Consider the following 26,844-nt stretch of genomic DNA (forward strand, 5'->3'; position numbering starts at 1 on the left):
CACTAGATTTTCATTCTGTATTTTATTACTGAAATATGTTGTCCTACCCACCCCACAATAAAAATCTCACCCAGATCCCCGATCCTTTCTCCTCATCCCCCCAGCAAGCCCTGCACAAGTGCTCCAGGATTCTATGCCCACTGGCCATTTTGGAGTGTGTCCATTGGGTAGCCATGTGGAAACCACCCAGGGCCTTTGTGGAGGGAGCGATGGAGCCCCAGGAGGGGCTTATTTGAGGGCCTTGGCCACTTGCTCATAGGCCAGCTCGATCTCCTCATCATCTGGACAGGTGGAGGCAAACTCTTCCCGAGCATAGGCATTGCGCAGGTACCGATGCACTCCCCGAAATGCATCCGGAATGGAGAATCCCCGATACTTCTTACATACCACCTAGGGGTGGGGACAGGAGGACCAATAGGTTAGCCTCAGGGAAGTCACACTGGCTGCCATGCTCTTGGCCTTTCCCTTATCCCAAGGCCTCATGATAAAATCCAGGCATTCAAGTAAATTCGCTATCTGGTTTCTCTTTCTATGATTCTTATTTCCCATATGAATCATCTTCAGTCATCTTTCTTAACTCCTCACTGTCCTGTAAGGCCTTCACCCTTCCTCTCCACTTACTGAGATCCTGGCCATTTATGACCAGCTCCTTTTCAGGCCATCCCGGTCCATGGTGCTAGTTTTCTCCTCTTGATTTTGAGGCAACTCACAAACCATAAAATTCTCCTCTTGCATTTCCATAGGAACTTTTGTCTACTTTTCATTTGGTTATCACTTTTTTTTTTTATGTTATGCACCCTGTATTGTTTGATTTTTTTTAAGCTCTTTATTGGAATATAATTGCTTTACACTCTTGTACCAGCTTTTGAGGTACACCAAAGTGAATCAGCTGTATTTATACACATATCCCCATATCCCCTCCCTCCCGCGACTCTCTCCCACTCTCCCTGTCCTGGCCCTCTAAGGCGTCACCCATCATCGAGTTGATCTCCCTTTGTTACACAGCAACTTCCCACTGGCTATTTTACAGTTGGTAGTATATATATGTCTATGCTACTCTCTCACTTCGTCCCAGCTTCCCCTTCGCCCCCCGCCCCCCAGCCCTGTGTCCTCCAGTCCATTATCTGCATCTGCATCCTTATTCTTGCCCTGTCACTAGGTTTATCAGTACCATTTTTTTTTTAAGATTCCGTATATATGAGTTAGCATACAGTATTTGGTTTTCTCTTTCTGGCTTACTTTGCTCCGTATAATCATGTATTATTATTAATCATGTGAATGTTTTATCTTCTCAGCTAGATTTCAGATCCTTTGAGGGCAAGGACCAATCACCATGTATCTTGTCTTTCAGTGCCTAGTACAGAGATTTTCAATACACAGTTCTGTTCTGCAGCAGACTGACAGTGGGTCCACGTTTCACAAACTAAACCATAGCTCTGATATATGACAAAAACATGGGAACCAGCAGTTTTCATCTTCCACAAGAGGAAGTGGAGACTGAAGTTACAGACTTAAAACTTTGATTTTAGGAAAAGTCTGCTGTCTGTTCTGGGGATTTGGCAATGATAGAGACAGGAAGAGCATTCTTGAAAGTAATACTGGGATGTATTATTCTCGGTCGGTCTGTCTGCACACACGCCTTGCAGCGTGGAATGCAATTTTCAAGCAGCAGTCTTGCTGGCAAAGAGAACAGAGAAGGAATGGGGTGGTGTCTGCTATTGAAAACCACCCTAAGAAAGAAACCACCTTTGGAGTGGTTGTCCATGGGAAGCCTGCATGGGAGCCCCTTAAAGAGCCATCCCAGTGACCAACATCTCCTCCCACAATGACCACTCACCTGTACTATGTGGAGCTTTGGCAACAGGTTGCAATCAGCCAGAGTGAGCTCATTGCCATCCAGAAACTTCCTCTGAGAGATGCCCTCATCCTCAGCACTGGTCTCGTCTACTTCATCTGGGAGCGGGGATGTCAAGTAATTGTCTAAAACTTTCAGGGCTTTCAGGAGCCCCTTCTCCAGGTCTGTGCAAGAGAAGGGAGTTGGTAAGAACACCAGAAGATTGACATAGTCCAAGAAGGCCCATGGTGGGAGTGGGAGGGGGTGAATACTAATGGTGAGGCCAGTCCAAAATAATATAGCTAAGACTAATGTAGTTCATTTTCTCTGTGCAAAAACTCAATTAATTCTCACATCAATCCATGAAGTAGGTATTGTTATTCTCATTTTATAGATCTGGAAATGGATTTACAGAGAAGTTAAATGAATTCCCCAAAGTCACACAGCTACTAGAATTTGTACTCATGTCATCTGGATCTGGAGTCTCTACTTTTTTTTTAAATTGAAGTGAGGTTTGCCAACATCTGTTCCATCTCCCTGATATATCTGAATGTCCAGGTGCCCCTAATCCCTGGACCTTTTCCATTCCTCCTAGGACAAAGACCTCCTCCCCACAAGACTCACTATCATTGAGTGCTGGGTTTGAATTCTTGATGTAGGCAGAGAATTTGGCAAATATGTCCAGCCCAGCTGTGTTGGACTCAGGGTTCAGAGCTGCCAGCTTGGGGTACCTGAAAGCCAATGGGAGAAACTTGATAAGATATCTTTTGAGGAGGAGCCTCAGTTCCCCTGACCCAGACCCACCACCATCTCTGTTTTCCATTTTTTCAACCTCTCTTTCCCAGAGTCTCCCAGCTCCCCATTTCCCTTTCCAAGTTTCCCTATACCTGGGAGGGCACAGCACTGCCTCGAGAAATTCCTCAATCTTGTTGGTGTCTGTGTGCACTTCGGTGCCGTACAGCAGGAATGGGAGCTGTCCTCCTGGGCACAGCTTCTGTACCGTCTCAGTCCGCCTGGAGGAGAGACCAGGCATCAGGACAGGAAAAGGGGCTTAGGGAGACCCAGAAAGGGGAGATGGAGGGATGTGGGAGAGGGGTTCTGGTTGGAGGGGAAAATGATTCAGGATGGAAGGACTCAGGTGGGTGAGTGTGTACGTGTGCACGTGTGTGTGCACAAGGGGTGTTTAGAGGAACAGAAGTAGGCCTACCTCTTGGTGTCAACAGTGGTGACGTTGAAGGTGACTCCCTTAAGCCAGAGCACCATGAACAGTCTCTGGGAGAAGGGGCAGTTCCCGATCTTGGCCCCATCACTGCCAGCCTGGAAAGCAACCCCCAGCGCAAGGTTAGGCCTGGTGCACTCCACTCATCCCCAGGCCATTCTCTGCATCTCCTACTCCCAGACCTATCTGGCTTCTGCCTAGTCATGACGTATTCAGTCTCACCGCTAAAAGCTCCCCCCAGAACTGGGCTCTCCACCCTGGGGTCTGGGGCAAACCTAAGGTGAATCAGTGAGAATATCTTCCGCAAAGGTAGGCTTCTGGTTCCCCAGATAGTTGAGGACAGATGAAAGGTAGGCAGAGGGAATGGGTTTTGGAGAACTTGGAGGATCTGGATCCTGGAGAGGGAAGACTAATGGTGGTGTATTTTTCTCTGAGCTATTCTAAATTCTTTACGTACAAAAACATTTAATTCTCACATCAACCCATGAAATAGCGCCTGGAGAGAGACTTTGGTGAGGCTAGAGTTGTGGGCTAGAGGCCAGGATGCCTGAAGGGAGTGGAGCCTGAGGTCAGAGAGGTGGGGCAGAGTTTGGAAGCAGGAGTCCTGGTTCTCTACACCTCTACCAAAGCAGCTGGGTGGGGAGTCAAGGGGCTCGGAGCCTTCCCCTAGAGATGTGGAGGGCCTTGAAGAGGGGAACTGCCCTTTAATTGGCAAGTGGTGACCTCATCCCCCAAGGGACACCTCCCCATAAGCAAGCGGAGGGTGATTCATCTCACTGTCTCGGGTCTCAGCAGCTTCCTTCCTGGCAAGCAGTGGGGGCAGGGGCCTGTGAGGCTGAGGCCCCGGCAGCGAAGGCCACCTCCCTCTTTCCCGGGCACTGCTGGGGGTCTCCCAGGACAAGTCCCCTGGCTCCAGATAATCTTCCTCACACAGGACTCAGGGCTGGAATCAATGCAGCCGCAGCTGCAGCCGCAGCCGCAGCCGCACCCAGGAGTAAAAATAGCCCTTGAGGCAAGTGTGAGAGTGAGGTGGGGACCACACCTAAGGGGCCGACCCAGGCACGGCTGAGGGAGAGGGAATGGCTGCCCAAGAAGCCCCAGCAGGGAGAAACGGGCTGGAATGCACAAGGGCGAGATGAACAAAAGGGGGGAAGTGGAGAGAAAGAAGGCAGGAAAACGAAGGGTGGGGAGAATGTGAGAGCCGAGCCGGGCGATACAGACGGAGCGGGAGGCCGCTAAAGGGAGGAAGGGGCACAGAGAAGAAGCCCTGAGAGGGGAGAGAACGCAGTGTTAGTGGGCAAGGGAGCCTGGCAGAAACTGCAGCCTGCGGTTTCAACTTGCAAATGCCTTGGGACCACCTCTCTTCATCTACACCCGCAGAGAAGACAGAGTTGGGGTGACTCTTTCTTCTGTTTCTATAACTCCCAAACCCTAAACACCCTAACCCAGTTCTACTCTACCTTCTGCTCTCAATCCCCTTCTACCCTCGGGGTAGCCACAGCTCAACTCTCATTTCCTTGCCACCACCCTTTCTCTCGCTTCTCCAAGTCCCCAGGACACTCATTCTCGACCCTATCACCTCCAGGAGCCAGCTTCTGGAACTCCACTCCCACTCTCCTGTCTCCTTCCACCCCACCAGTTCTTCCCAATTCACCTGGTCCCACTCCCAGGCCTCCCTACCACACCCTCTTCCTGAAACCTCCCCCGCGCGCGGGCGCGAACACACACACACACACCCCTTAACTCCAAGTCTCTCCCACTATGCTCCTTACCCTCTGATATTCTTGTAGGGCCCTTATCCTGTTCCCCTCTGTCCCACCCAAACCCTGTAAGTTTCCTGCTGCCCCCTTCCCTCTCGTCCTCCTAGCAGCTGTCCCCCCTCCCCCACTCCCGTCTTCTCAATTCTTGGGAACCCTCCCTTTTCTCTACCTTCCCGTCCTTTAGGCTGCTGGAAACTCGCACTTTTACAAACTTTTCAGGGTTGAGTCGATTTCTCATTACCAGCGCACACATCAATTGTCTTCCTCTCCCAACCACACCCGCCCCCAGCCACACACGCCCTAAAGATTACACGTGGGGTTGGGGGTGGGGATCACAGAGGAAGGGGATTGGGGAGTTAAGGCTGGAGCTGGGGAAAAGTGAGAGTTGCCTTCCAGGAACTTGGAGGAGGGCCTAGAAGGGAGAAGGTGTTCTTACCTTCACGAACAATTCGACCTGCGGTTGTTCTTCAGCCATCGTTGCGACGGGGACCAGGAAGCGGCCGTCTCTGGGGGAACTGGGAGGGGCCGGGGCCAGGGAGAAGGCGGTCTCACAGAAGAGATTCTCTCCCCCAGGCCTAGGACTCACTCTTCAGCGCCGCACAAGCCCGATCAGACACGCTTACTTAAGACGCGGCCTCTCGACCAGTCCAGCGTACTCCACACCCAGCTGCACTAGCTCTACCCTCTCCCGGGCTGGATCTGGGAGCTGACTCACGGACCGCCCCGCCCTGAACCTGGGGAGGGGACAGGCGAGGGGCGGGACTCGACGACCTAGGGAGTGGGCACGGAGGGGTGAGCCTCAGGTCTCTCAGATGATGGGGGAGGGGGTGTTGAGGAGGGGGAATCCTGGGAAGCTTCTTGTGTCCCTGCTAGTCTCCTTGAACAAGGGACATTTTCTTGCCTCAGTTTCCCTGCTTCATTAATCAGAGGACACTCCCACTCTACCCTCACAGAAGAAATCTGACACCAACTGCTTGAGCACGTCCCTGAAGGCCCTGAGAGGGAATTATAGAAGGGAAAGGTGGTCCTTTTATAAGTTCTCTCGGGACCCCAGTCCAAATTCTGGGTTACTAGGACTGTGGTCCAGGAGAGGGACTTGGAAGTGGAAGCTGGGGTCGGGGGAAGAGAGTGGTGAAAGATAGGGCAGGGGTGGGGAAAGGAGATAACCAGGTCTTATGCTGGGGAAACAGGAAGCTGAGCCTAGGGGCCTCATCACTGGGGGAGGTCCTCTCCAGCTCAGTAGCCTGGTCAGCCTTAATGCTTCTACTTCTGCCCCCGATCTGGGGCCCTTTCCGGTGCCCCTTGCCCTTTTCTCACTGACGGGTTGCCTTGGAGATAGGGTGGAAGCATGGGGTTATTGTGGCCCCAGAGTAGAGCTGCACTGATCCTAGGGGCTGGTCATAGCTGGTCCTATCATGGGGGAAAAAGTGAAGATCAGACAGAATAGTGTGAGTGGAGTCCTTAGAGACACAAATAAAGAAGTAGGGAGAAAGGGAGTTCAACTTGAGGATGGATGATGCCTTAGAGGACTGGGACGGGGAGGGTGGGGGGGAGTCGAGGGAGGGAGGGAATACGGAAATATGTGTATAAATACAGATGATTGAACTTGGTGTACCTCAAAAAAATAATAAATAAAAAAAAAGAATTAAGGAAGCAAAAGTGAGGTGAAAGGAAAAATATTTTTAAAAAAAAGACAAAATGAAAGAAGTAGGGAGGACAAAGGAAGAATAGTTCTCTCCCTCCCTCCCCAATAACCTTGATTTTGGAGGTTCTATCTAACTCTATGACCTGCTGAAAAATAGCCCAAGAATATGTCCTCCAAACTGGTCATGTGCCAGCTCCCACATTTGAATTTCCCTCCTATCCAGCCATCCCTTTCTTCCTCACCACCATCTGTCTAACAAGACACCTACAGTTTCAGAAAATCACGGTGGAATGCAAGGACATAGGAGCAAAACAGGACTTGAAACTTAAAGGGAGAGAGTTAGGGGAGGAGGGGGTGGAGTGAAGAGAGTTGCTGGAACCAGCAGTTAGTGGTTTCCTCTTTGCTTCCTCTTCTGTTGGTTTTCTCCTCCCTGGAGGAAGGCCTTTCTCTGTCCTCCTCAGAGATGGGAGATATTTGGTGTTTGCTTCCTTGAATTGTAACAGCCTATAAGGATGTGGAGTGATTCAACGAGTATGTGTTTGTTGGGGGCATCTCCTCCATGGGTGACCCTCAAAATCTGCACACGTGACCCCTTCCATCTGAAAAAGGGAGGTCAAAGCAGTGCTACTTCCCAGGGTCCCTTTTCTGCTCCAGCTGGTCCTTGTCCACCAGAGAATCTGCCCCACAAATTCTCCCCTCTGGGAGAAGCCTCAGGCAAATGGGGCCAGCCCTGAGCTCAAACAGGTTTGGCAGCTTCTCCCCTGCCTCTGTTTTGTCTTCTACAGCTTTTATAGCTAGAGCTGCCTTGATCATCAATATTGACTTTGGCTAGCTGGCACAAAGTATTTTTCCTTAACTTCTCAGGCAACAGGTAATGCTGCCCTCTCCTGGTACCATCCATCCATGCCTCATGGGTTTGAAGCCAGGGGCTACACCCCCAAATCCTGCATCAGAGAACTTTCCCTCCCATCTCAATCTCCTTGCCCCTGCTTTTCTCCTATCTCAATATCTCCCCTTTTCTTCCCCAGGCTTATCTTTCCACTCCCTCCCCTTCCTCAGCTTGGTAAACCAGTCCCTAATCTCTTCCCACCCCAGACTGGAAGGTGTGTTCCTCCCCGACACTCCTTAGAGCTGTCACCTGGCCTCCTCCAGGTTTCCACAGCTCCGTTGCTCAACAATTTGCCAGGGGTAACCATTAACCTAGCCCTTAACTCACTCCCTCACCTTTCTCACTAGAAGGGAATTTTCCAATCATTGGTTAGCAGAGCCAGGTTACCCAGTGGCAGAGCCAGGTTACCATCTTTCCTAAGCTCTTGGGTGGGATCTCCACATCTCAGAGTACCCAGAACAAAGCTGGGGGTGAAGATGTATTTTAAGAGATGTTTTTAAAAGTATATAATTGTTTACGTCTGTTTCCCTCACTATTGCCTTGTTTCTCCTCCCCTCACACACACACTCAAAAATTAGGCTCATGGTGTAGGGACTTAATTATGTTCCCTGCTTTGAATCCACCGCCTGACCCAGAATGAATGAACGACACCCTTGTGTCCTTAGTGGGGTGTGTGTGTGTGTGTGTGTGTGTGTGTGTGTAGGGGTAGAGGCATGTCTCAGTAGCGGTGTAGGTGTTTTTTTTATCACGTCTATTTCTCTCTCCCAGAATTTGGTGAAATTCGAGAGCTTCCAGCTTCTCTTGGGGCGCTGAAATTATTAATTAGGCCCTGTGATGTCCCTGTGGGAATGATCATGCTCCGCACCCAGGAAACAGGCAAAGGTGGGCTGAGATAGGAGTCTAGCTTCTTATTTTCGCTTATTTATTTAAAACACTCACGTAGCTCTTACTATGTTTGCCAGGCACTATTCTAAGCTCTTTATAAATATTAATTTAGAATTGTTGGCATAGGTTGAATTAATGTTGCTTGATCTCCACTCTCCAGGGAAAGAAAAACAAAAAAACAAAAAAAAAAAACGCGTTTCTGTTCCTTTAAGGTCGGCCTCCTTTCAAGATTCCCCAACGCCCCTAGACCCGTTCCCAGGGTTCGGACTCTGGCTCTGCTAAGAACCTTCTCACAGGCTCCACCCCGTGTCAATCAAAGCCTAGAAACCGTGACAGCCAGAGGCCCGGTTGCTAGGCAACGGCAGAAGGCGGGAAGTTTGAATGTTCTGGCACCACCCCTTATGCGAATAGGCCAATCATCGCCCAGTCGTCTCTGCGGTCCCCTCCTCCCTCTCGCTCTGTTGGCGCTCTAGGCAGGATCCGGGTCATTTCGACCAGTAGCGGCTAAGAAGGCGGGGCTTGTGCGCGCGCACCCCGCTGTCGCTTCGGCTCACCCTTCCCGCAGTCCCGCGACTCTTAGTGACGCGGTCTCGCGCACGTCGCGACTCAGGTGACTGGAAAGGCGGGAAAACACCGCGAGTTATCCACAGCTGGATGGGAAAGTGCAGAGCGTGAGGCTGTGATCTTGGGGGCTTGGTTGGCAGGGGCAGAGAGAGGAGGCGTGCCAAACTTGCCCCACAGGACCCTCAGACCGTCTTCAAAGTACAACCTCCGTGTGACAGGAATGAGGGTGGGACGAGTGTTTTCCACAGTCTGTACTTTAGTGAAATACCCGAGAAGTCGCCCTCCAAAATGCCCTGAACCTGTGACCACAGCTCTCGCAGGCCCTCGCAGCCCTCCCTGCCCCTCAGCCCTCTCCCATTAGTTCTCAGTGGATTTGCATTTCTGGGCGCCCCGTTACCGCCGCCTCCTTGCGGGTGAGATCTCACTCGAACCGCCTTCAATTTCTGCATCCACAGAGCCTCCAAGGCCATGGCCTCCGTAGGAACGACCCCAGGCAGGACGCCGCAGGGACTGGGACCCGGGGAGGCCGAGGAGGAGGAAGAGGAAGAGCCCGCGGAGGTCTTGGGGAGGGCGTGGGGAGCGGGACGGGAGAGGAGATGTCGGAGGAGCCGGAACTCGAATCTGGAGAGCAGGGAGCTGATTGGAACGTCTGAGCGTTAGAATATAAAGGGGCTGGGACGAAGAGCTGGGCCAGTCACTTTCCTCCGCTGAGTGTCGGTTTCACATTTAGTGAATGGGGGTGATGCGTATCTCAGAGAGTTGATAAAATAATTAAAATTAAATGAGGCATGGCCCAACCCTGCGCTCACGAGTGGTTCAGATATTAGTTTCCTTTCTTCCTTGCCCGACAGATTCATCTGTGTGTGCTGTGGAATTCAGGATATCTGGGCATTGCCTATTATGACACTAGGGACTCCACCATCCACTTTATGCCAGATGCCCCAGACCACGAGAGCCTCAGGCTGCTCCAGAGAGGTGAGGACAGAACTAAGCATTCCTCTACTCTGGGACTGCAAGTGTATTTCACTCATATGTCCTTACCTGACTCAATCTATTTTATTAGTTGACTCCTAGAGGCTCCCTTTGTTGTTTTTAGGAATTCATCTCATTATTCACAAATGTATCAGGTGCTGGAGATATAGTCCTGGGCAAATCAGTCACGTCTGTCCTTTAGGGGTTCACAGTCTAGTGATTATCTCCTGGGCACCCCCCTTCCCTCCCACTACCCTGTCAGTCTCACTACTCTCTCCTTTTCTAATCTCATTTCTGACTCCTACTTGTGTTCCCAATGTGGGGGCCACTCCCTACTCTTGGAGAGAGTAAGGTTTTGAGGGGTGAAGGGAGATAGGAAGGGGAGGGCTGCGGGTTCCCTCTTAGTCAAAAGATAAAGATCCTTGAAGTCATTTGGTCTCCATTCTCCTTCCAAGTTCTGGATGAAATCGATCCCCAGTCTGTTGTTACGAGCGCCAAACAGGATGAAAATATGACTCGGTTTCTGGGGAAGCTTGGTAAGGACTGAGTAAGGGAGAGAGGGAAAATGGGGAAGGACTAAATTATGGAATGTTCCAGGAGACTAAAGGGTCTTGGGGAGACTACAGCCAGGAGACCAGAATTGGGTGAGAGGGAAGGTGGGACAGACGCAGAATGACTGAGATATACAAACTGATGGCCCTTTCTTTGCCTCCCTCACAGCCTCCCAAGAGCACAGAGAGCCTAAGAGACCTGAAATCATATTTTTGCCAAGTGTGGATTTTGGTATCTCCTCTCTTTTTGCTTTGCCCAATACCCCATCCCAGTTTTTTGACCCTTTCTCCTAACTCCACCTTCATCATCAGCGGACTCCCCTCAGCCCTATCTCATTCTAAACCTTTGTGTTCTTCAAGCCTGTGACCAGTCTCCCCACAATCTCTCTTAATCCCTACACTTTAATAACCTGCAGTTTAGGCTTGTCTAGGAATGAGGGCCTTCCCTGAGAAGAGGGAGTGGTAACACTTTTTGGTCAGCTTTGATTGTTGGCAATTTCCCTTCTAAGCCAAAGCCATTGGCCCCCCTGGGGGGGAGGGGGAGGCACTGCCTCAGTCACCTTGTTGATCTAGAAGGCACTTCCATAACCTTCCCAGGTTTGCAAAAAGGACAGGAAATGTTCTATTCTAAATTAGATGTTAGGGCATTCATTTTATTAGTTCCTCTATTAATATGATTTTTTTGACCCTAAATCCCCAATTCCGGACAGATATTTTATTCTCCTGAGCCCATTTATCTTTCTCAGTTTATGTTCCCAGCCGAACTTGTTTATAGTACATGTAGAATAAAGAGTCTGAAAATTCGGTTCTTGTCTCAGCTTTCCATTAACTGCCTGTGTGAACTTGGCAAGCCACATCATCTCTCTTGCTTCTGTTTTCTCATTCTTAAAATAAGGTGAAGAATCGGGCTACAAGACCTTTCCCTCCCTTCCTCCCTCAAAATAGGACTGGAGATAAGCAAACAGCGCCTCCTTTCTGGAAACTACTCCTTCATCCCGGACTCCATGACGGCCACTGAGAAAATCCTCTTCCTCTCCTCCCTCATCCCCTTTGACTGCCTCCTCACGGTGAGATGGGTCCCGCAAGATAAGGGCTGGGATGCAGCCAGTTAGAGAGAGGCACAATCACCTGAATACTAGCGTTGGGTCCTGGGAGGTAGTAGCCCAGCCCTAGAAAATAATAGTTTTCCCTGGTGTCCGGCCTCCAACACTTTGGGATTTACCCCAGCTCCACTACTGATCCCCTCCTAGGTGCGAGCACTTGGAGGGCTACTCAAGTTCCTGGGCCGAAGAAGAATCGGGGTTGAACTGGAAGACTATAACGTCAGCGTCCCCATCCTAGGCTTTAAGAAATTTGTTCTGTAGGTGATTTACCCTAACCTCAACCAAAGTAAGGTGGGATTGGGAGGCCTGGAAAGTAAGACAGGAGTGGGGGGTGGGGGTGGCAGTGATCCATCTGGTAAAGTGCTCTAGGACACACAGGAGCTCCTGAGAGGGTGCGGAGCTCTGGGGAGAAAATTGGGACAGTAGTCTCAAAGGAGGGCTAGGTGGGTGGAATTTAGGAATGAACGCAGACCTTATACCTCAGCCATTTTCCTTTCTGCTTGTTCTCTGTCCTCAGGACCCATCTGGTGAGCATAGATCAAGACACTTACAGGTAAAGAGATGGAGGCAAGCTGTCATCTTTGGGGAGGAAGAAGGATTAAGGTTAATGCTCTAATAATCCTAATGGGGCTCCAGTTTCTGTAATCCTGGGGCTGTTACGATCTCTCTCCCTGAAGGAAGGAGGAGGGGGGTGAGGGGAGAGAAGAAGAAAAGCACAAAGGTGTCATCCTCCTTTTCTAAAGGGAGAAACTGAGACAGAGCAGTGAGGGACAAACCTTATGTCAAGACTTGATCTCAGGAGGTGTTCCCAATCCCCATTCCATTTTCTCAATTCCCTTTAAAAATACAAATTACCCTAATTTTTCCCTGATAGTGTTCTGCAGATATTTAAGAGTGAGCCTCACCCCTCGGCGTACAAAGTGGCCAGTGGGCTCAAGGAGGGGCTCAGTCTCTTTGGTAGGTATGCCCCATCCCTCATCCCACACTACACAGGCCTGTGAGAAAAGCAGCTGCCTCCAAAGATGTGTCCCAGCCCCTCTCTTCCCACTTCACCCCATTGCCAGCTGTCTCTTCTGCTCCAATCCAGCTTTATTATCCTCTTCGTACCGTCCCTCAGCTTGGGCATCTTCCTGAAGCCTTTTCCACTATAGTTGTCCAGTGTTATTTGCATATCATTTCTTACTTTACCAATTCCATGTTTATTCCTTGGGTATGTATGAATGTTTCTACTAGTGGTGTACCTGTCTAGGGATTTTGGGAGGCCCTATGTGTCGAGGAGAATTACATAACTAACTCCCATGTTTGCTTTGCATAGAGTCTTTATCTCTTATAGTTGTTTCAGGCTTTAGGGTGTATTGGGGACATCACCCCAGTTATCCGCATGGTTTCACTATGCATCTCAGTGGGTTGTGTCTAATCTTTACATATATGCGTTGGGCTTTTTGTGAGTCTAACTATGCCTGCTCTGCATGTTTTTCTGGCTCAGTGTTCCTGTGAGTGCCCATTCCCTCCCCCAAGCCCATGTAAAGTAATCCCGGCTCAGACTTGTGGCCAGACGCTGGCTTTGGCTGCCTTTGTGTCCTGTATCTGGGCAACGCCCCCAGGCTAGGCAGCCCAACACCCAAACCTCTGACCCTGATGCCTCAGCTTAGACACACCCTTTCCCTGACCCTGCTTGTAACAGGCTCACTCCCTACCCCAACTCCCAACAGGAATCCTCAACAGATGCCGCTGTAAGTGGGGAGAAAAGCTGCTCAGGTGAGTGAGAGTCACACACGTGCTACAGGTTAATGCATGCAGTCTATAGACTCAAATACACCACCCTTAGTAGTAATGAAAACAACTGTCCTTTCCCGAATGCTGGCTAAATGCATTTAGTTCTTATAACGACCCCATGTGGCAGCTAGTGTTATTCTCATTTTACGTTGTCAGTACAGATACACACATACCCGTTGATGATACACAGACTTTCACACGTACACGCAGCAGAAGCACAGTCACAAGACAACAATGTACACATGGTAATATAGTTACTCATTAAAAACACACTTCAAATTTGAACTGTTCTCTTCTGACTCTCAAATTTGTATCTCTAGTTTTGAGCTCCATGTGTGGAATGCTCTTTGCACATCATCGCCACCTGCAATTTCCACAGGCAGCTCAAACTCAGAGCATCCAAACTGACGCCCACTGTCCCTGTTCCTCTTCCTGCATTCTGTTTTCTGGTTAATGGCATTGCCGGCAATATAGCTTCTCAAGCTCTGAACCTTGGATTGATGCTTCTCCCTCACCCCCTGTATTCAGTTATTCACTAAGCTCTATTGATTCTATGCTGAAATGTCTCTCTCAGCCATCCCCTTCTCCCTCTTTCCTCTGCCCTAATTCTGGCTCTCTTCATTTCTAACCTGGAGCATTGCATTTACCTTCAAATTGGTCTCTCTTCCTCTAAACGCTTTTTTCCAATCTGTTCTTCATTCTAAACTGTCATTCCAAAATAGAGATCTGAGCATGTCACTCCCTGCTTTCTTTTAAGCTTTAAGTAGAAACAAAACATAAACCTCAGGGGGCTTCCCCATTACCTATAGGATGAAGCTTCACATCTTTAGCAGTATGATGTTCAGGGCCCCTCAATTTTAATTTCCAGGCTTACCTCCTTATGCCTATGTTTTATTTTGTTTTGTTTTGTTTTTATGGCCATGCAGCTTGTGGGATCTTAGTTTTCTGACCAGAGATTGAACCCCAGGCCCTCACCAGTGAAAGCCCAGAGTCCTAACCACTGGACCACCAAGGAATTCCCCCTCAAGCCTATGTTTATTCTGTTCCCTTTGGAAGGTCTTTCCCCTGTTATCCACCTGTCAGAATCTTACATCCTCTTCAAGGTGCAACCCAACTATCACCTTTTTGGTGCAGCTTTCACAGGCACCTCTGAGGAGATTGACATACACCTTGCTGTGCAGTCACATAGTGCTTGTTTATATTTTCTAGTTGCACTATCACATCAGATTGGAATTAGCAGTCGGTGAATCTACTTGCCCTCATAGCTGTGAGTGAACTCTATGCAGTGGTCCATTCCTGTTACCTCAGCACATGGCCTTGTATGCAGTAAAATGCAAGCACACTGATTATATCATCTCTAAAAACTCAGGAAACCTTCGCAAGCCTGCAGGTGCACAATCTTTTCCCCATGCCACCTGCCCTGCAATGTATGGCTTTTGGAGGTTAATTTAGGATTATCTCTGAGGCCATCTCCAGGTAATTGGTGGGGTGACTTAATTACCCCCCTGTTGGCTAGTGCTTCAGGTGCAGATCTCTAATCTCAACCAGGGATGAAAGGGAAGGAATTCTTGAAGGAGAAGAGAACTGAGTTAAAGTTGAGGGAGGGGTGCAGATTCCTTAGATGGGATCCTGCAGGGCATAGAATCACAATCTGATGATCAGCCAAGGGCCCAGCTTGCCTAAGGCCAGACAGGGCACCTGGAAGGTGACACAATGTCACAGTATGCTCTGAAGAGCACTGTCCTAGCAGTCTGGAGACCTGAGTTTGAGATCCAGCTGTACTTCTTACTAGCTGCATGACTTTGGACAATTTGCTTATCTTAGGCCCTTAGAGGGGCCTCATCTCCTCAGCTGACTTGAGTCTGGCTTGACTAAGACCTCCAGGTGCTCGCTCGCAGTATATGAGTCAGAGACACCCAGGTGTTTTATAAGAAAGTCTGGTTGGTGAGGCTCATGTGCTGTCCAAGTGGGGGGCGCTATTCACAGACTGGCCTACACTGCCTCAGGCACCTCCGCTCCTTTGTGGCCAAGGAGCAGCGGTACCTAAAACCCACCCTCAAATCCACGAGTCCTCCACTTCATTCTAAGCTGGGGTGTTCTAACCCAGGGTAACTGGCCATAGACTACAGTGTGAGATACACATCCTTAGGCCCCAGTGTCTCCACAAGTTAACTGTTATACAAAATGTATGCCTAATGGCTTGTTCTAATGTAGGAAAGAATCCATGCACTCCCAGGTCCTTATAGAATCTCAGACTCTTCATAGCCATAGGCGGGTAGGGATACCCAGAATTAGACAAACACAGATGAGACATTTCTGTATAATAATTTAATTTATTAGGAAATACCTCAGACACACAAAAGGTAGTAGTAGTAGTAATAATAATAAAATAATAATAATAACATAAACCTCTGTGTTTCCACGAGCCAATTTAAAAATAAGACAGTATTATTGAAGCCCTTTAAGTATCTCTACCCAATACTTTCTTCTCTTCAGGGATGACCATTATCATGAATTGAGGACTTATCATTCTACATGGAACAGTTATATACTTTCACAGGAAGAATATGAAAAGACGAATGTCTGTACTATTTCACAGCTAAATACAGATATACAAACTCTTTCTGACTCACTCCTACTCAGCTGCAGAGAGAGCTAGAGTGTTGGCATTCAAATGCCTCAACACACTGCTCTCCCTCTAAAATATTGACAAACTCCATCACATATCCACATGGAATGACACATGGTTATATCCATCAAAACTGAGATATAGAGACACAGTTGTGCTCACATCCAGAGATTTTCAGTAGACGTGAGTAAATACACCTGCATAGATAGGACACTGTACTTACCAGTGCAGATACACGTTGCCGCAATCCCTAGGGATCTCCAAATGCACATTTTCACAAATTGAGAAGATGGAGACAGTGATGAGAACAGATGTAATTTCTGGTCTCCTCACTCCAACCCTCACTTCCAGGCTATGGTTCACACGTCCAACTCAGGACCTGGGGGAACTAAATTCCCGTCTGGACGTCATTCAGTTTTTCCTGTTACCCCAGAATCTGGACATGGCTCAGATGCTGCGTCGATTGCTGGGTCACATTAAGAACGTGCCTGTGAGTCCAGGGTTGGGGGCAGGGAGGTGGGAAGGAGGTTGAGGGACGGCGGGCATCTTGAGGGGCATTAGGGTGGGAGAAGGAAAACAGCGGCTGTCTCCTTGTCTGACTGTAGCTGATTCTTAAACGCATGAAGTTGTCCCACACCAAGGTCAGTGATTGGCAGGTTCTCTACAAGGTAAGACTTCCCTTCTTGAATCTAGAAGTCCAGGTTAAGCCCCCCAACATGTGTTCCAAATGCTCTTTACTCTGGTCACCCTGTCCAACTTTATACCAGCACCTTTTAGAAAAACTTTTGTATTGTGGAAATTGTCAACAAAATTGAGAGAGAATAATGTAATTGACCCTCATGTTACCCACCATGTAGCTTTAAGGCTTTGACTCATACAAATCTTGTTTCACGTATTTCTTCTCTCACTTTCCTTTTCCTGGATTATTTTTAAGTAATTCCTAGCCATCATATCATTTCACCCATAAATATTTCTTTTTTCTTTTTTTTTTAAATTAATTTATTATTTACTTTTGGCTGCATTGGGTCTTCATTGCTGCACATATGGGCTTTCTCTAGTTGCAGCAAGCAGGGGCTACTCTTTGTTGCAGTGCCTGGGCTTATTGTGGTGGCTTCTCTTGTTGCAGAGCACGGGCTCTAGGCATGTGGGCTTCAGTAGTTGTGGTATGCGGGCTCAATAGTTGTGGCTTGTGGGCTCTAGAGTGCAGTCTCAGTAGTTGTGGCACGCGGGCTTAGTTGCTCCACAGCATATAGGATCTTCCCTGACTGGGGATCGAACCCATGTCCCCTGCATTGGTAGGCGGATTCTTAACCACTGTGCCACCAGGGAAGTCCCTCACCCGTAAATATTTCAGTATGATTTCTAAAAGAAAATTATTTAAAAAAAATAACAATGCCATTATCTTATCTAAAAAATTAATGTAATTTAATATCAATTATCTCATGTTTAAATTTCTATTCCTCTTTTAAATGTAATGACTTTTTAAATTATAGTTTGTTTAATAAGGATGAAAATGTGTTCAACATATAGCATTGGGATGATGTTTCTATAAGTCTCCTTTATGGGTTCCTTCTCCATTTCACCATTCTCTCTCTCCCTCCCTCTCTCTCTCCATTGCTCCATATATATATCTTTTCTCCTTTGCAATGTATTCGCTGAAGAAGCTTGATTATTTGTCCTACAGAGTTGTCCTTAGCCTGAATTTCACTGATTACATTCCCTGTTTTTGACATGTTTCTCTCATGGAATGTCTCTAAGTTAATAATTGAATCTAGAAGCTTGATCAGGTTCAAGTTTGATTTTTTTTCAATACTTTCATAAATGGAGGAACATAATGTCTAATATGTCTGTCTCTCCTTTTGTGATGTTAGCAGCCTTTGATGTTTAATATCTAAGTCCATTAGTTCTTTAGGGATTGCAAAGTAGTGTTATTCTAATTCTGTCATTCTTTCTTCATTTATTAGACAGCATGTTCTCGAAAGAAGACTTTCTCTCATCTACTCTTTCGTTACCTAGTGATATCACAGAACATAGCTTGATTTTTTTGCCCCTGATTTTGTCTGTCAGCTCTTAGCATATACGAAATTAGTTCCCAAATCCTCCAAGGCAGCCAATGAGTTTTTTTGGTTGCTGTTGTTGTTGTTTTAGTATCATTACAAACTTATAGATTTATACGTGCTTCAGGTGACTGCATTTTTTTTCATAAATTTGTTTATTTATTGGCTGTGTTGGGTCTTTGTTGCTGCACATGGACTTTCTCTAGTTGCAGCAAGTGGGAGCTACTCTTCATTGTGGCGTGCGGTCTCCTCATTGCCGTGGTTTCTCTTGTTGTGGAGCATGGGCTCTAGGCGTGCGGGCTTCAGTAGTTGTGGCACACAGGCTCAGTAGTTGTGGCACATGGGCTTAGTTGCTCCACGTCATATGGGAATCTTCCTAGAGCAGGGATTGAACCCGTGTCCCCTGCATTGGCAGGCAGATTCTTAACCACTGCGCCACCTAGGAAGTCCCAGGCCACTGCATTTTTAATCTTTACACATGTTCGAATTGTTCCATCTTTGGCCAATAGGAGCCTCTTTAGATTGGCTTCCGAGTCCTTTAACATGACCCTCATAGACGTGGATAGCTTCCCCACTCTCTGGTTTGGCAAGATGTACCAGATATATCATTTACACCTACTGGTTCTGACCCAGAACCAAACATTTCTTTGAGGAGCCCTGGTTCCTTTTAGTGAGAAATGGTATGTCTGTACCACAGTGAATGTTAGAGGGTGCTCAGCATGTTTTGCTTATTGCTTTTAGGCCTTTTCTGTGGACAGATCTAGGAACTTTAAAAAAATAAAATAGATGATAAAATAGTACTGACATCACCTATTTTTTTAGATATTCAGAGATCACTATATCTGTATTCATTTTTTTAAATTAACTTTTATTGGGGTATAGTTGATTTATAATGTGTTAGTTTCTGCTGTACAGCAAAGTGAATCAGTTATACCTATATACACTCTTTTTTAGATTCTTTTCCCATATAGGTCATTACAGAGTATTGAGTAGCGTTCCCTACGCTATACAGTAGGTTCTTTTTAAAAATTTATTTATTTTTATTTTTGGCTGCATTGGGTCTTCTCATTGCTGTGCATGGGCTTTCTCTAGTTGCAGCAAGCAGGGGCCACTCTTTCCTTGTGGTGCACAGGCTCCTCATTGCCGTGGTTTCTCTTGTTGTGGAGCACGGGCTCTAGGCACTTGGGCTTCAGTAGTTGTGACACGTGGGCTCAATAGTTGTGACTCTCAGGCTCTAGAGCACAGGCTCAGTAGTTGTGGTCCATGGGCTTAGATGCTTCGTGTCATGTGGAATCTTCCCAGACCAGGGATCGAACCCGTGTGCCCTGCATTGGCAGGCAGATTCTTAACCACTGAGCCACCTAGGAAGTCCCAGTAGGTTCTTATTAGTTACCTATTTTATATATAGTAGTGTGCATATGTCAATCCCAATTTATCTCTCCCCCACCCTTTCTCTCTTGGTAACCAATAGTTTGTTTCCTATGTCTGACATCATCTATTTAAATTCAGAACTACAGAGTTCTTACCTTGTATGTTCCACTATTACCCTCTTCAATATTTCTTTTTTCCATACTCGGAGATTCTGTATCTCAGTAACACTAGGAATGAGAAAATCAGAATATCACTTATTTGCTTTTTCCCACATTACCCCCACAACAGTCTTAGAATAGCAATACCACCATTACTACCAACTATATGATTATTGAACCCTATTTAAGATTTTTTGGGGGAGAAAGGGATAGTTCTTTTTTGTTCTCCCTAGGGATATACAGTCAAATTGCTGTGTTTTAGTCACTATTTCAAGTGGTTATGTCACTATCTGGATATACATTTATGTTCATTTGTTTCATTCTTTTTTTGATTTTTAATAATTGCTTCTTAAAATTTAATTTAATCTTATAACTATATAGAATGTTTACACAGTTCCAAAGTAAAATCTCCCAAACAAGGTATAGTCAACTAATTCTAGCTTCTATCCCTTTCCCCTCTCTCCACGTATACATAACTTTTTCTTTTCAAAAATTTTGATGTATCCTTATATTATTTTGTTTTAGCTTTTTGTTTTAAAAATAATTTTTTAAGACTTTGTTGCAAAAATTTTACAGAGCATTCTCATTTACCTTTCCCGAGCTTCCCCTAATGTTAACATCTTACATAACCATAGCATAATTAGCTCATAAATACTATGTGTTATAATACAATGCTATCATTGTTTATTTTTGCTCAAATTTTTCTAGCTTGGATCATTGGGAGTTCTTTTTGTATTGACTTTTGATATGCCCTTTTGGCTTTCAGATTGGCTTTTCAGATTTAGATTGGCTGTTTATTTATTTATTTATTGGCTGCGTTGGTCTTTGTTGCTGCGCGCAGGCTGTCTCTAGTTGTGGAGAGCAGGGACTACTTTTCCTTGAGGTGTGCGGGCTTCTCAGTGTGGTGGATTTTCTTGTTGCGGACCATGGGCTCTAGGCGTGCAGGCTGCAGTAGTTGTGGCATATGGGCTCAATAGTTGTGGCTCACAGGCACTAGAGCACAGACTTAGTAGTTGTGGCGCACGGTCTTAGTTGCTTCGAGGCATGTGGAATCTTCCTGGCCCAGGGATCGAGCCTTTGTCCCCTGCATTGGCAGGCGGATTCTTAACCACGGCACCACCAGGGAAGCCCCTAGATTGGCTCTTGATGTGCCCATGGCTCCTAATCCATTTTTGAGCACTTCTTAATTTTCTACCTCTACAAGATTCTTCAGACTCATCTTGTGTTTTCCTTGCCCCAACCCGGGAATCAACTACTTCTCCAAGGAGTCCTGGTTACTTTCATTGGAGAATGGTATTAGAAAGCCAGATCTGAATGCCAAGTGTGGTTATTGCTACTGGGGTATCTGTCACTGGAGGCCCTCACCACAGGCCGAGCTAGGAAATATATGTATGTATACTAACCCAGGCATACATATCTACATTCCTGAGTCTATCTGTCTATATATTAAAGAACCCATGAGTTCATACTCATACCTCTGATTCCAGTCCAATACCACAGAGTCCTCCCTAGGCTTCCTCTTTCCTTATTTGTAACTTTGTTCTCTGATAGTAAGAAACCTGGTTTTCTTATCTACAGTACATTTACTTAACACATAAAGTAGATTTAGTTTTATTTTACGTCAGCAGATGTGTGTGACTATTTGTATATCCCCTCCCACTCCTTAACATTAATCCTCGGCTTCCGCCCGGCCAGGCTCTGCATTCAAGCATTCTGCCTGGGAGACCCACCATGTTCCCACTCAGGATAGCATAGTGGTTAAAAGCCAGACACCCGGGTTCAACTCCCAGCTCTTCTGTTTACTCTCTGTGAGACCTTGAGCAAATTCTGTTACCTCTTTGTGCTTCAGGTGGCTCACCTGTAAAATGGAGTCATGCTAGTCCCCATCTCCTAGGATTATTTTGAGAAGGGAATGAAATTAACACATGTAAAAAGTTTAGAATATTACCTGGCACATAGTAAACATTCAATAAGTGTTATCTCTTATTCCTACCTCTCTTTGCCCGTGCTCTTGCCCTCACCCAGAACACCCTCCTTCCTTTTGAATTGCCTTATTCAAGACCCAGCTCGTTTCTTTTTCTCTGCAAAGATATCCCAACTATTTTAGCCGATATTAGTCTCATTCTCTGAACTTCGTTAGTAATTTTAGTCAGTTCCACAACTTGGTCAATCTTTTTTTGTGGGTAGTCATTGTTCTTGCTGCTTGTTTATTTTTTTCATCATGGCTAGATTATAAACCCTTTGGTTTATACACTTTACATTTCTTCTGTTACAGAGTGAAGCTCAGTAAATGTCCTTCGGATTGGGTCTGTCCACTCAGTCTAATCCCTGGTTAGAGCAGCCACCTCAGGTCACTCACCTTCATGCTGGGGAATTAACTCTCGGTCACTCTCACCCATCCTCTCTTCCTGCTCTCTCTTACCCAGAGGCTGTCATTGCCCCTACTGCTCATTTACTTCTTCTCTGCCTTTCATATCCGTATTTCTCTTTCTCCTTCCTCTGTACAAAGTTCTCTCTTGGGATATTGTACAAATCTCTATCAAAGCACCTACCACTCTGTTTTTAAATCTTCTGGGTGTATTTCTGGCTTCCTCACTAGACCATGAGCCCATCTAGGACAAGGGACCCAGTTGTCTTTGTTGTCTTTGGAGCCTCAGTGTTTAGTGTGATGCCTGGTGAAGACTTTTGCAGATGCCATTTTCTCTCTCACAGTTTCTTTTTTGCCTTTGAGATCTTCTCTCTGTCTCTGTTATTGTGTTTTTCCCTGTTGATCTTTGTTCTCAGTCCATCCCTGTCCCCTTGCCTCAGCCTGGCCTGGGTATGGGCCACCCTCCTCTGTTCATTTCTCCTACAGACAGTGTACAGTGCCCTGGGCCTGCGGGATGCTTGCCGCTCCCTGCCCCAGTCCATCCAGCTCTTTCGGGACATTGCCCAAGAGTTCTCTGATGACCTGCACCACATTGCCAGCCTCATTGGGAAAGTGGTGAGTGGAAGGAAAGAGGCAGAGCTCCTGGGAAACTAGGGGAGAGAGATGAGTTTGGATAATGGAGAACGACCGGGCTCTGGGGAATGTGGTGTGGAAGATGGGGATGCATGGGAGACACTGAGGTCAGCTGGATGACTAAAGGGTGGGATGTTGAGAGGAGATGGCAAAACATCAGGGATGTTCTTGGAGGGTTAGGGGTAAAGCAGGGTCTGAAGGGTGAGTTGGGGCCCAAGTAGAGATGAGGAGCAGGACGAGATGGTGCTGAATGGAAAGAACCTGGACTTCTTGTCTCCTCAGGTGGACTTTGAGGGCAGTCTTGCTGAAAATCGCTTCACAGTCCTCCCCAGCATAGATCCTGAAATTGATGAGAGTGAGTGTTAGATGTACAGATGGGCCCGTAAGCCCTGAAACATGAGCCTGCCCAGTGATGGGGTATCATCCTCGGTAGGCGGCCACTACAACATAATCATTGCAACCAGGGCAGGAACCTTACTTTTGATATCCATGTGCCTTTCACCCTCCTAGAAAAACGAAGGCTGATCGGACTTCCCAGTTTCCTCACTGAGGTGGCTCGGAAGGAGCTGGAGAATCTGGACTCCCGTATTCCTTCATGCAGTGTCATCTACATCCCTCTGGTGAGGGCAGGAGGGTGGGAGTACTCCCAAGGGGTTTTTTAGGGAGACGTTAGGCTTATGAAGGACACATTAGTAGACAAGAAAACTCCTGGAGAAATCTGAAGAACGTGAACACTTTTTGGTGACTCTAGTCCCTTGAGGGAAGCATTGGGGGATATAGGGGACTGGCTTCCTCTAAGGAAGGAAAGTGCGCAGTGCATCACTCTCTGCTTTATCTCTTCTTTACTCTTTCCAGATTGGCTTCCTTCTTTCTATTCCCCGCCTGCCTTCCATGATGGAGGCCAGTGACTTTGAGATTGAAGGTCTGGACTTCATGGTGAGACCCTTGACCTCTGTAGGGGGTGATAAGGAAAGTGAACCAGCAGCTGAGGGAGGGCCTTACCCCATCAGCACTGCCCAATGTGGGATCCCTCTTCTATTGTTTTACTTTGATCTTTACCAGCTCTGAGACAGAGGAGAAAGAAATCAAGGTCGGGGCTGGAGGTGGGGTTAGAGAGGATGAGGACCGAGAGATGCAAAGCCCATAGCTTTGAACCCTTGTACCCAGTTCCTCTCAGAAGAGAAGCTTCACTATCGTAGTGCTCGAACCAAGGAGCTGGATGCACTGCTCGGGGACCTGCACTGCGACATCCGGGGTGAGGAGAAGCGAGTGGCTGGAGTGGAGCTAGCAGCGTGGAGATGATTCTGATAGGCTCCTTTCCTTCTGCTATTGCGTTCCCCCCCTCTCTTTTTTTCTCTCTCTGATTCTGCCTTTTCTGAGTGTCTCTGGGTATTTCGGATGGTATCTGCAAGCCTGTTTCTAGGTCCCTCTGCTGGCCTCTTTGTCTCGGCTTCACTTTCCCCTGGAGCTGACCCCCAGCTCCCTCCCTCACCTGCCTCCAGACCAGGAGACCCTGCTGATGTACCAGCTGCAGTGTCAGGTGCTGGCGCGGGCGGCTGTCTTGACCCGGGTGTTGGACCTTGCCTCCCGCCTGGACGTCCTCTTGGCTCTTGCCAGTGCTGCCCGGGACTATGGCTACTCACGGCCCCGTTACTCCCCACGGCTCCTTGGGGTACGAATCCAGAATGGCAGGTGAGAACAGAAAAGGGTGGAGGTATAGACAAGAGGGGCCCAAAGGCCCCATCTTCTGGATCCATAGGCCATGTGCAAGGTACCTCTCCACCCACTGCAGGCATCCTCTGATGGAACTCTGTGCCCGAACCTTTGTGCCCAACTCCGCAGAATGTGGAGGGGACAAAGGGAGGGTCAAAGTCATCACTGGACCCAACTCCTCAGGGAAGAGCATATACCTCAAACAGGTAGAGGAATCCCTACAAACTGGGCCTCCAGCATCTTCTCCATCGTCTCCATCCCCCACCTGCTGGTCAACCCAGGTCCCTACAGCTCTTCTCCTGTGTTCCGACCCCACCTGTCATGAAAAGACCATAACCGACACCCGTTGCGCCTCTTCCTCCCAAGTTCTCATTCTCTACCTGAGGGAGAGCTATGCTCTAATGCACATCCCATGGCCTGAATTCTCCTCCCCTACCACTGAATAGGTCCATGCCATTCCTAAGTGTGCCTTTGTCCACTCCCTGCCCCTTTACTGATTCTAAAGTGAGCAGAAGGGCATGTGATCTTTTACTAAACTGTCCGTCTCTCTTGATCGATCATTCTCCCCTCAGTTTAGCCTCACCTTCACCTCAGCCCACACCACCAGGCGCCGGGCCCTGTCTCCTCCCCTATTCAGGTAGGCTTGATCACATTCATGGCCCTGGTGGGCAGCTTTGTGCCAGCAGAAGAAGCCGAAATTGGGGCAGTAGACGCCATCTTCACCCGAATCCATAGCTGTGAATCCATCTCCCTTGGCCTCTCCACCTTCATGATCGACCTCAACCAGGTCAAAGGGAGGGAGGGTTGGGGGAGGGGGATAATGGGGAAGGAACCCTGCCCCTGAAAAATGGTCAGAACAGGAGAAACGTTCCTTCTGCTGCCTGCTCTCTACACTAGGGGCAGGGAGCACCCAGTTCAGAGAACAGGAGAATCAATACCATGAACCTTTATTGATCGCTGGCTTTGTGTGAGGCACTATTGACAATGAAAGGATGAACAAAACGTGTCTCGCCGTTAAAGAACTTGCAGTCCAGTAGGGCGGACACATACAAGCAGCTTTACCCCCAGGCAGACTGTGGTCAGTGCGTTACAGGCCTCAATGTTTATGAAACTCTGCCTTGTCCACCTGGTACCCAGCAGGTGGCGAAAGCAGTGAACAACGCCACTGAGCGGTCACTGGTCCTTATCGATGAGTTCGGAAAGGGAACCAACACGGTAAGGGGAGAAGCTGATGAGGAACTAAGAAGGGGGAAATGAAGGAGCACGAAGGAGCAGGAGGGTGGGGCTGGGCCTCTGGAAAATAACACGGGTGCGTGGGTAGAAAAGAAACAGAGCGTGATGTGGGAAAGGCCTGGCAGGAGGAGAGGGGCGCACAGGGCAGCTGTGGTTCCACCCCTTCACCCCTTCCCTCTGTGCAGGTGGATGGGCTTGCGCTTCTGGCTGCTGTGATCCGACACTGGCTGGCACTTGGACCCACATGCCCCCACATCTTTGTGGCCACCAACTTTCTAAGCCTCGTTCAGCTACAGCTGCTGCCGCAGGGGCCCCTTGTGCAGTATTTGGTGAGGAAACTGATCCAGCTCTCTAGGGGTCTCTAGGCTGAGCATTTCCCAGAGCTGGGAGCTGACTCCTCCATCAGAACAGGGGCTCCCTGAGCACAGGGACCATGTCTCTTCCCGTTTGTCACTCTCCGCAGAGATTGACCGAAGTTATTGGGGCAGGAAGCAGAATGATCGATGACATACTGTCCCCTTTTATTCTCTTTTAAGACCATGGAGACCTGTGAAGATGGGAACGACCTTGTCTTCTTCTATCAGGTTTGCGAAGGTGTTGCCAATGCCAGCCATGCCTCCCACACAGCTACCCAGGCCGGGCTTCCTGAGAAACTCATCGCTCGTGGCAAGGAGGTGAGGTCCAAGCAACAACCACCTCCATCTGGGCTCCCTTCCACTGTCCCTGCTCTCAGGGGCCTGGATTTCTGAGCCCATGTGATTTCTGACCCTTAGTCTCTCTTTTCTTACCCAACACCCACCTATACCCCTGCCCCTTCCTCCTTGGTCCTAGGTCTCAGACTTGATCTGCAGTGGAAAACTCATCAAGCCTGTCAAGGAGCTGCTAAAGGAGAAGCAAATGGAACAGTGCGTGCGGGTCACGGTCCTTGTTCTCTCCAGCATGTTCTGCAGCTCTTCTACCCCTTTCAGGGACTCAGACAGCCTCTTTGCCCTTTAAAGATTCACAATTTCTTCCTGAAATTCCTAAATTCTCAAGGTCCCGGGCTTTCTGTGCTGCATCCTCTTCCCTCTGCTCAGGGATTCTGTTATCCAGCCTCCCATAAATCTCACTGTTCTCTCTCCCCTCAGTTGCCAGACATTAGTAGATAAGTTTCTGAAACTGGATTTGGAAGATCCCAGTCTGGACCTGGACATTTTCTTGAGTCAGGAAGTGCTGCCTGCTGCCACCGCCATCCTCTGAGAGTCCTTTCTGGGCCTTCCTCCGCATCCCAGACCCCAGGAGGCTGCCAGGCCCTCTTCGTTTCCTTACGTTCTTCAGACCCAGAGTTCTCAGTTTCCTTGGAAATGTTGTTTCGTGTTAGTAATAAAGTTTATTTTGGAGAAAGTTATTGTTTGCTTAGACCAGCCAAAACAAAACAGCAGTGTAAGAAAGAGATGAAATAGGAAGCAGCAATCCACAGGAGGACCTGCCCTGCCTCATTTAAA

General features: G+C 47.9%; 2 protein-coding genes across 4 annotated transcripts; one reads left to right on the forward strand and one right to left on the reverse strand.

Annotated features, from left to right (window-relative positions):
* Positions 1-7: 7 nt before the first annotated feature.
* On the reverse strand, positions 8-5,514 carry CLIC1 (chloride intracellular channel 1). The gene is made up of 6 exons (XM_057699663.1): positions 5,250-5,514; positions 3,042-3,151; positions 2,722-2,847; positions 2,459-2,565; positions 1,838-2,019; positions 8-390 (listed from the first exon to the last, which is right to left on the reverse strand). The coding sequence occupies exons 1-6, from the start codon at positions 5,286-5,288 to the stop codon at positions 229-231; spliced, it is 726 nt and encodes a 241-aa protein (XP_057555646.1). The 5' UTR covers positions 5,289-5,514; the 3' UTR covers positions 8-228.
* A 2,439-nt stretch (positions 5,515-7,953) lies between these two features.
* On the forward strand, positions 7,954-26,743 carry MSH5 (mutS homolog 5). Of its 3 annotated transcripts, none has more exons than XM_057699655.1 (24): positions 7,954-8,229; positions 9,648-9,771; positions 10,224-10,304; positions 10,489-10,551; positions 11,265-11,386; positions 11,570-11,679; positions 11,940-11,975; positions 12,297-12,379; positions 13,135-13,180; positions 16,179-16,317; positions 16,433-16,495; positions 22,268-22,396; positions 22,697-22,769; positions 22,925-23,034; positions 23,270-23,350; positions 23,582-23,669; positions 23,917-24,106; positions 24,207-24,333; positions 24,765-24,914; positions 25,265-25,342; positions 25,546-25,689; positions 25,897-26,034; positions 26,192-26,265; positions 26,488-26,743. In XM_057699655.1, the coding sequence occupies exons 2-24, from the start codon at positions 9,726-9,728 to the stop codon at positions 26,597-26,599; spliced, it is 2,283 nt and encodes a 760-aa protein (XP_057555638.1). In that variant the 5' UTR covers positions 7,954-8,229; positions 9,648-9,725; the 3' UTR covers positions 26,600-26,743. The 3 variants fall into 3 exon arrangements, with proteins under 3 accessions (XP_057555638.1, XP_057555636.1, XP_057555637.1); XM_057699653.1 differs by lacking the exon at positions 7,954-8,229 and adding an exon at positions 9,017-9,354; XM_057699654.1 differs by lacking the exon at positions 7,954-8,229 and adding an exon at positions 9,017-9,354 and having other exon boundaries at positions 25,268-25,342.
* Positions 26,744-26,844: the final 101 nt, after the last annotated feature.

This window comes from Hippopotamus amphibius, chromosome 11 (genome assembly GCF_030028045.1).
Source record: "Hippopotamus amphibius kiboko isolate mHipAmp2 chromosome 11, mHipAmp2.hap2, whole genome shotgun sequence".
NCBI lineage: Eukaryota > Metazoa > Chordata > Mammalia > Artiodactyla > Hippopotamidae > Hippopotamus > Hippopotamus amphibius.

Coding starts and splice junctions, on each gene's coding strand:
- CLIC1 (XM_057699663.1), bottom strand. CDS start 5,288: ATGGCTGAAGAACAACCGCAGGTCGAATTGTTCGTGAAG. Junction 2,566..2,721: donor GCAGTGCTGTGCCCTCCCAG/GTATAGGGAAAC, acceptor ATTGGCTTTCAG/GTACCCCAAGCTGGCAGCTC. Junction 2,020..2,458: donor AAACCCAGCACTCAATGATA/GTGAGTCTTGTG, acceptor TCTCTTGCACAG/ACCTGGAGAAGGGGCTCCTG.
- MSH5 (XM_057699653.1), top strand. CDS start 9,265: ATGGCCTCCGTAGGAACGACCCCAGGCAGGACGCCGCAGGGACTGGGA. Junction 9,355..9,647: donor AAGAGGAAGAGCCCGCGGAG/GTCTTGGGGAGG, acceptor CTTGCCCGACAG/ATTCATCTGTGTGTGCTGTG. Junction 25,690..25,896: donor GGCCCCTTGTGCAGTATTTG/GTGAGGAAACTG, acceptor TTCTCTTTTAAG/ACCATGGAGACCTGTGAAGA.